This window comes from Rhamphochromis sp. 'chilingali' (assembly GCF_963969265.1).
Source record: "Rhamphochromis sp. 'chilingali' genome assembly, chromosome: 17".
Taxonomy (NCBI): Eukaryota; Metazoa; Chordata; class Actinopteri; order Cichliformes; family Cichlidae; genus Rhamphochromis; species Rhamphochromis sp. 'chilingali'.
The window spans coordinates 24,935,721-24,945,224 of NC_137944.1; the positions used below are offsets into that span (position 1 = coordinate 24,935,721).

The 9,504-nt window shown below is 39.2% G+C and overlaps 1 protein-coding gene across 1 annotated transcript; it reads left to right on the forward strand.

Moving 5' to 3' along the window:
• The first annotated feature begins 1,587 nt into the window (after nt 1-1,587).
• tmem42b (transmembrane protein 42b) lies at nt 1,588-8,467 on the forward strand. Its single transcript, XM_080863914.1, has 3 exons — nt 1,588-1,890; nt 3,189-3,335; nt 3,618-8,467. The coding sequence occupies exons 1-3, from the start codon at nt 1,714-1,716 to the stop codon at nt 3,762-3,764; spliced, it is 471 nt and encodes a 156-aa protein (XP_080720040.1). The 5' UTR covers nt 1,588-1,713; the 3' UTR covers nt 3,765-8,467.
• The last annotated feature ends 1,037 nt before the right edge of the window (nt 8,468-9,504 follow it).

A 9,504-nucleotide genomic window follows, 5' to 3' on the forward strand; every position in this document is an offset into this window, starting at 1 on the left:
AGTGGGCACTCCACCCTTTTCCGGCTGAGGACCATGGCCTCAGATTTGGAGGTGCTGATTCTCATTCCCACCACTTCACACTCGGCTGCGAACAGTTCCAAGGCAACCTGAATTATCTTCACTGATATAATCAATTTTTGAATAACAGTGTCAATCTGTTGTACCATTTTACCAAAAGATCAGTATTTATTCAAATTTTGACTTTTTTTTTTCTTTTTTGAAAAGGTCATGTCTCCCTTCTTTGCAATAAGTCAATCAGTTGTAAGAGCAGACATCACACGTTCAAATGTATTCACCTACATTTGAAAGTAAAGTAATTACGGCGAGTTTATGCATCTCTGTTTGTGTTCTTTCTATTTCCCATGCACAGTCTTGTGTTTTACTATAAAGGCCAGGCAGTGTGCGCTATGCTGAGTTCACTACACTGGTGTATGAAGCACTGATTCATGCTGCTCCACATGAAAAGCCAAATTAATAGCCAAATGCAATGCTGACTGAATGGTCTCTCATCCATCTACAACCAGATGTTCAGCTGCAGAGTCCGATGAAGAGACGGACATCTGTCTGATGACTCTTGTCTCTGTTACAACACTCTGATTAATACTCTCATTACAGACCCATGGATCTGAGCTGTTGCTCAATTTTCTGCCTCTAATTAGGAGACTCATTTAGTCTTGCTCTGGTTCCACCTCTCTTACAGGGTCCTCTCTCTATAAGGACCACCGAAGGACCATAAGTGACCAACACACATTCATACGCCTCTCACTCACTTAACTTATACCCTGTGTGGGTTAATGTAATGAACCTTTATACTGCAGCTCATCAGTATGCTAAAAGCAAACCAAGGTTTGTCCCTGGATCAAGTGGAGTCAGTGCTCTCCACCCACACTCAAGAACATTACATTAGTATTGACTGCCCTCTGCTCCACCCAGGATTTATAGTACAAAATAATGTGAAGGGACTTCAGTTCAAACTCTTCTTAACCTCACAATGTTTTAATAAAAAACTTAAGGCATGTATTCACTAATGTGGGATATATTATGTGATTTATACAAAAGTGTGACTTTACCTGTAATTGTCACTTCTCTTAACTAAAATAAAATGAAAAATAATATAAAGGAAATAGCCTTACTTTAACTATTTGTTGGTTTGGTATAAAAAATGGTATTACAACTTGCCTGATGGGGATTTAAATGAACATGTTTATGGAGACTTTGCATCCCTACAAGACTGAGAGTCCACTGCTTCCAAAAAGTTGTGTTTTTGTTGTAATTCCTTTACTGATTGTCCGAAATCTTGCCTCTATAATATACAACATGTTAAATAACAATTAAAAAGACTAAAACCAACTCTGAAAATAATAATAATAATAAATTAACAAAAAAAAAACACCATGGAAACTAACTGAAGCTAGACTGACTTAAAAACTAAGAGTCAAAATGATATAAATATAAAAAATAGATAATACGAAACTAAAATATCGGAACTAATATTACGGAACTGCAATTCCCAGAATGCCTCGGAGAGCCACGGCCATGAGTTGTGTGACTGCCACCGGACGGCTGTCGATGGAAAGTGCAGGAAAACGTGCTCAGTGACAGTCATACAAGCATGCACGCAGCTCAGCGCCGACCAGCTTCAGCAGCAGACATGTAAAAAGATGGATTAGAAAATAATGTCCCTCGCCTATCATCACCATCATCACCACTACCATGTTCCCGGGAGTTTTCTATGCACTGCTGGCGGGTTTCCTCGGGGCCGTGGCGTCGTCCTCGGCCAAACTGTCGCTGGGAGCCGACTACCTGAAGGGTGTCTGTGAAACCGGACTCCGGACATGGGGAGAACAGCGGAAATTCAGACAGGCGGACGAAACTACCGCCTGTGACCGGGTGAGGCATTGCCGCAGTTAAACTCGCTTTAATTATTAACACAGTGAGGGTGAATAATAATGCTCGCCTGCGAGCGGGGTGATTTCTCACGAGGGAAGTTAGGGGGGTTATCCCCGCCCGCCTCTCCTCACCGCCTCCCTCAGCATCAGCACCATCTGCGGCATCACACTGGGGGAGCCCGCGCAGGCAGCGGCGCGCTCGTGGCGTACCCACCACTACAGTTACTTGTATTTAGGCGTTGTTTTATTCTATAAGCGTAAAAATTATCTCTGCGTGTAGATAATAAGCTGAACGGCTGGTATCTGATGGTGAGGATGTCAAGTTTTTCTGTGAATGACCTTCAAGCTGCCTACATACGTCACACAGTGATGTCAGAAACATCTGCAGGCGGCTGTCTGAAGCCTTAAACTGTAGAAACGTGGAAAGCAGCGACCCCGATACGTGATTTAAGGCACAAATGAATTGACAGAATTGCAAATTAGGATTGCAGGTGGATGCAAAGCGTATGTAAAGGCTGTTACTTTGCACCACGAGATTTGCCACAATGCACTGTGAAGCTTTGGAAAGTAAATGTTAGAACTAAGTGACTACCTTTGGCCACTGGCCCCTCTATGAGCATGATACTGCTGGACGTTTCTTTCTGTTAAAAGGGAGTTTTTCTTTCCCACTGTCGGGAAAGAGCTAGGGGTCTCTCTCATTGTTGGAGCTCTCAGAGAGTGCAACTTCCCCCGAAGGGCATGGGCTGTACAAAGAACTTTGATGTTTTATGACGTTTTTATTCCAATATGATGACATCAACCCGTTATGGCATCAATGTGACGTTGTTGGACTTTGTATTGGAAAAAGTGTGTTGTGCAGCTCTCTCCGTCGCCTTTCATATAGCACATTACTCGATGTGGTTGCTTGAAATTTTTTTTACAAGGTTAACTTTGACCGTGGGTGCTAACCATGAAGGTGAAAGTCAAATGTTAGCCAAACTAGGTATCCATGCTGCCCAATACCTAGTACATTGTTGTGATATTTAAAGATGATCAAAAAGAAATTGTGGGTAATATAAAATTTTAATTTCACATTTGGTGTGACCTTGACCCAATTTTCACAAAAATGAAATCAGTTATGAGTATATACCATCACATTAATTTTGAAAATGATATCTTGAAAACTGTGGACACTAGACCACTAACAAACAGAGAAACACACAAACAAAAAAACTGTGCAGATTAGATACTTCCTCCCTTCAGTGGGGGAGAAAAATTTGTCAAGAGCATCTTTAATAAGTTTCTTCTCTCGTCTTTCAGCTTCATATCCCTCTGAGGCTGCTGTGTGGCGGCCTGCTTTTCACCTGCAATGCTGTGATGTGGACCTTCCTTGCCAAAGCACTCAGGTATTCCTCGTCCTCCACCCGAACCACTGTGACCACCACTGCCTCCAACTTCATATCTTCCGTAAGTGACGATCTGTCTCTTATAGCTCTTACTTCATGTCCTCTGAGTGAAATCCTTTACATCAGACAGTAGAGGGTGAAAATATTTTCACGTTGACCTTAACGTCCTTCCTTCTTATGTAACCTGATTTATTTTAGAAAATAGGCTAGACTGTATTCAGAAATAACTTGTCACTGTGATTTATGGCTCTTCATTGTTAAGCTCAGCAGGGATATTGGCCATTAGGGCACCTTTATTGGCAATTTGTTTCTAAAAACAGGCATGATGTTTTTTTCTTTGCAGGCTTTCCTGGGCCAGCTGATCTTTGGGGAAGCCCAGATAACATTGTGGTGGGTTGGGATCTCTCTGACCTTCTCTGGTTTGTTGGTACTGCAGAGGGTTTCGCCGCAGGATGGACAACAGAACACGGTTGCCAAAAAAGATGAATAATGTGACCTGTCTCTACCAGCTGGCTGTGGCTTGTGGTCTGTTTTGGCAGACATCATCTCTGACTTCAGAGCCAAAGAGCAGTAAAATCTGAAACAGCAGTTGAATTTAAAGTGTTTTCTTCTTTAATCTGGGCACACCTGGAAAAGTTATTATTCCACTTGTTAAAGAGCAAGTAGAAATAGTTGTTTTCTTCCAGTCATATAACAAAATTCAGTTTCACCTGTTTAGCCTAAAGTGAAATTATTAATCAACATACTTAAAAAAAGATTGCTTTATTGAAATCAATATCTGTTTTACAGGTTGCTGTTTGTAGCCCTGCAGGATGTAAAACCCTGCTGGTTCAGCTGTGGTGCAGCCTTGTTTAGCCCTTTCCTAAAATCAGAGGAGATGTTGGCTTTCAGACAGTCAAACCAGAGCACATCCAAAGTCTGGCTAGTAGAGACAAAATAATGGATGGCTAAGTCTGAAATCATCTCTGTCCACAAAGAAGAAGCAAAAATTATACTAGCTTTACATTACTTTTTGGAAAGTCAACAATAGCACAACAGCTTCTGAGCTAATGGAAAATATAAAAAGGAAGATAAATAAAAAGGTTGTTAGATATTTTGGGAAATGCATCTGTTTGATTTCTTTTTGAGAGTTACATGAGAAGATTGATACCACTAACATGTCTTTAGAGACATACTTTATGAAGCCTCATCTGGCATAATTTAGTCTGACTGGAAATCAAAGGGTAGCTGGCCTGGCTCAGTGTCAAGATAACCAAATCTCCTTTTAAACACATTTTATTTAAATAATTAATGCATTATGTCATGTTTGTGTAATATATTCACAAACAGAACTGCAAAAATGACATTTATTGTCTTTGTAGGTCAATATTTGTGAAACTACTTTCTAACTAAGGGTAGTGACTTCCTTCCTGATAAAGGGAGTCATTAAAACCAAGGTGTTGATTTTACTCTTTGGTTTTTGACACAGAACACAAGCTGGGAGTTACTAGATTATTAGGGGAAAAGTGATTGGAGACCATAAATGACCAAAATTATTTTAACTGTGCTATAAACCTGCGATCTTGTTGCCTTTGAAACAGTTGCTTCAAAGACGGAACTGAGTCTGTGATCATTTGCAGTTGCTGTCTTCAGGCAATAAGAGCAACTCTGCTATCAGTTTGCTATTGAATGGGTCCAAATTGGCAACTACATGCGACCTGTTGTGGTAATCCAATGATTAAATAAATTGGTGAAAATTTGCAAATCTGTTGCCATCTGCATATACAGAAAAATCACATTAACTACTTGCACTCAGAGTCCAACCAGAATCTTGTAGATTTGAAAGAGAAGTTCCTCCACAATTAGTAATGTAGTTACTATAGGACAGCAGTATAACTGTAAAGTGACGTAGGTGCTTATCAACCTTGCTTTTCTAAGGAATATAACCAGAAACCACCCAGTTGGCAACTAGTTGAGTTGAGATGACTAATGCAAAGAGACATGGCAGACAAGTTGCACTCATCAGCACAGACAAACTCAGATTGATTGCATCATGTTGGCAATAATATTTTCAAACCCTTGTCAACCTGTCTGAGAGCAGTTGCTGTCACTCTGAGTCAGACTCCGATTTTCTGGAGACAGGTTGCCTCCCACCAGGCAACCTGTGCAATTGTCTTGCAACTGAGAGTAACTGCAGAGACTGAAAGTGTTAGATGCTCAGTCTCTGAGTGACCAGTTGGTTGCCACAACTAGTCATCTGGCAACAACCAATTTTTCCCAGGCGCAAGTAAGTCACCATCATATTTTACTCTAGTGTGACTGAGCCATTAGACAGACTTTGTCCACCACCATTAACTGTATAGACATGAGAGTAATCAATCTTTTCATCTGGCTGTCTGCAGGAAAGGAATAGATACATTACTGTAAATGGAAATCTTTATAGGAAAACTCAAATAATACAGAAGGATAATTTAAGAATTTCTGCACATATTTGATTTCCATGTGTCATCATTAGCAATGGACAAATAACATCTTCTGCTCTGTGCATCACTCAGCCTGTGCATTAGGTATTGTATTCCAAAAAGCTCTCTTAATTCTCCCATTTCCTTAAGTTACTAAGACACTCACCACAACATCCAGCACCAACATTGCATTTTATGCATGCTCAAGGCAATGTTTTATAAGTGAAGTCCTTAGCTAATGAAGTGTGCTTATATTTTCACAAGTAATAATGCTTCTGATGTAGCACTCAAAGGCTTATCCCCCCGAGAGGAATTCTCTCTCTGCCTGAATTTATTTATTTTTATCTGCCTTTCTTGACAGCTTGAACCTTAACCTCGAGATATGAGCATGACACATATTTTGATTCAGAGGCAGCTGATTTTCGATTTCATGATAGATGTGTGCATATTATCAAGAGGGCCTGAACTCAGATAAATCACACCAAAGCATCCTCCTGCATCTACAATCCACTCAGAATCAGAGTGACGTCCCCTTTGTGAACCGCTTCATTAAACTTGTGACTTAAGTGTCCCCCGCTATCTCTCCAGTGCCAGGCCTTGCGATTGCCAGTTTAGCTTCTTTGACCTGAATTTAAATTCTCATATTAGTCTGTCGCACATCTTGAATAATAATTCATTATTTCTTTGGGCTTCATAGACATCTCTGTTCGCTAACAGCTTCCATCAACATCTCTGGATGAGTCGGTGAGAGTGCAATAACGTATTTTCTCATACACTGTGACGTGTGTTACGGAGGGAGCTGTGAACATTAATAAATGAAGAGAGAAAATGTCAATATATGCTACCAGAGGGAGGTTCTCTTAGTATAATCAGCTACAGGGATTTGCCTGAACAAGACATCAAAGGCTGCTTTAATGAACAAATCACATTTTGCTGTTGTTTGGATACATATCATAATATAAATGCATAATGGTAGCTATGGTACTTGTCTGTAGTATCTCACAGCAGTAACGCACAAATATATCAAATGTCCTTCCAAGTGCTGCTGTGAAGGTTTTGTACCATGTGATTTGCATCCCAGTTAATGTGACTGCAGTGAAAATGTGACTATAATATTATCTTCTCATATTCAAGGCACGCCGAACAATATTTCATAGCAGGGATGTACATGAAGCATCATCAGGTGTTTATGCCTCAATGTTTTGCTTTAATTTAAAAGTAACAGTAAGATATTTTAACAGGAGCCTGATGAGATCATTATACCACTCTGTAAAAAAGCTTTAAGTGGTCAGCAAGACTAGAAGAGTGCCTATATGCTAAGTTAAGCTAATCAGTAACTGTTAGTTAGCTTAGCTCACCAAAAATATTTTAAATGGACTGTAAATACCAATACATTTGAAATTACAAGCTAAGCTGTTGGTTAGCCTAAGACTAAAAAGACTAAAAAGAAGATTGCTAGTAAATAACAATTCGATTTATATCCTATGCTAAGCTAATCAAGTAGCTAACCTAGTTAGTTAGCTTAGCATGATTTAAAAATTGTTACATAAATCCATATGCCAAACCATTTACAACCTAACCTAAACTAACCAGCTTGCAGCTGGCATAAAGACTACAAACGGCTGCAAGCTAATTTAGATAACATCAATTCTTAAAAATGTCAAACTCATTCATTGTCTGATTAGTATCAGTGTTCAGAGACTTTGCTTCTAGACCCCGTATCATAATGACTTTACATTTTTACACCTAGAGAGTTTAAATGTTAACAAAGTAATATGTCAGTGAGTTTTAGAGGGGTCTTTTTGATAGATCCTCCTTCTCCCATTTGCAATCTTAATGTTAGGCCTATCTATGGGGTTCTTGGCTGTGGTAATGATCTCATCTGGCTCACAGCAAGAAATTAAATGCTGATGTATTTCTTTAATCTGCCTTTAATATCTGCCTGGCTTTTCTCCAGTTAACGGCATGATATGGGAAACCATGTTCCTGTGAAGCCACTCTCACTGTAAGATAAGCATCCAGAGATTCTGCAGTAGCAAAAATTATAGCTTTGTGAGAGCAGCATGGTATTGAAGTGGCATGCATTTCTATCCGTGGGTGTCCAAAGTGTTTAGAAAATCACTATAGTAGGGCTTTGACCTGACAAGCTGCATGTCACAATGACAAGTTAATATGCTGCACTGCAAGAAAACTAAAATGGTCTTAAACAGTGTTTAACTTGGTAGCTCCGTAATGCAACTATATGATGCAGCTGTTGAACCCAAATGATAATAGAATGGGTCATTTTCTGGTGATTTCACTACAGGCAAGATGCTGCATTCTGCATGCTCTATCCAGGCAGCTCTTTGATTTAAAACAGAATATTTCAAATAGTGACAAAACATGACTCTTCTACTGTGTGCTGGAAATTGTAGAGTTCATGTTTGAAAACAAGATAAGGGGAGCTCACTGAAGACCTGAAGGAAAACAGACTGATTTTGTGTCTGTTGTACTCCGGCTCCTGCTATAAGCAGCTCAGTCATCGCTTTAATCTGAAAGCTGCTACACCAAAATATTTCTTCTCATGTTCAACTTTTTAATATGCATTGAGACAGTTTGATTAGATTGCTCTGATATGAATCATTATTAAAATGCATTACAGATTATGTGGAACAAACATTTGTAAAAGTGTAAATATATTGTTAATATAGAAAAATGTGTAAAGTAAGAACTCCATTGAGAGAAGTCCCACCCAACCTATTAAACATCTCATCTAACAAACGGATTGTTGACTCATTACTGTGTTGTAGTAAGATGCTCTTTGTAAATCTGAAGCTCTGCTGTTTCCGGTTAATTCACATTGAATGGGAGTGTACGTTTTCATGAAGAGAAGAGGAAATTCAACCACAGCAGTGTCCGATAAAAAACAGCATTACTGTTGATAATGGGGCTGGAGAAAGTGCTGTCCTTGAGCTAGTTTACATCTAATTACACAATGAGATGTGTGCTCTGTTAGACTGGCCTCCTTTCTTTAAGTAGTCTTGTTCCAGTAAAAATGGAAAACAGCCCTTCATGAAATCTGCAAAAGTACGCTCAAAACTTAAAGGCAGCAACCATTCAGATTGTGATTCAATGGATGTGATTCATCCTTTGAAGGTTTTGAAATGATGAAAATCTGTAATTCTACACAGATTGCACAAATTGAGGTCTCCTTCCTGTCAAAAGGGAGTTCTTCTTTCACTTTTCCAAAGTGCTGCTAATGAAGAACTGTCTGATTGTTGGGAGTTTCTTTCTAATATGTTAGAGTCTTTACCTTATTATACATTATAAGTCAGCGGTCCCCAACCTTTTTTGCGCCACGGACCGTTTTATGTCCGACAATATTTTCGCGGACCGGCCTTTAAGGTGTCGCGGGTAAATACAACAAAATAAAACCATTACCGGTACCAACCAAAAGAAAATTTACTTATAATTCATGGGAAAAGACCCAGGGAAACAGATTTAACGATAAAAACTGACAAAACCCTTGAAAAACATAAGTTTCACAGCTAAGCCTCAACTCTATCGGCCCGGTACCAAACGACTTACGGAACCGACCGCTGTTATAAGTGCCTTGAGCTGACGACTGTTTTAAGTTGGCGCTATATAACAATAGGGGAATTTGAATGTTTCTATTCAAATTTATATGAATACATTTTAATTGAAAAGACAGTTTATAGTTTAGTGAGTAAATTCTTAATGTATATTTGTATGACACCATTAGATATAAATTATATAAAATATCTGACCGTGATGAAAGGATAATTAAAG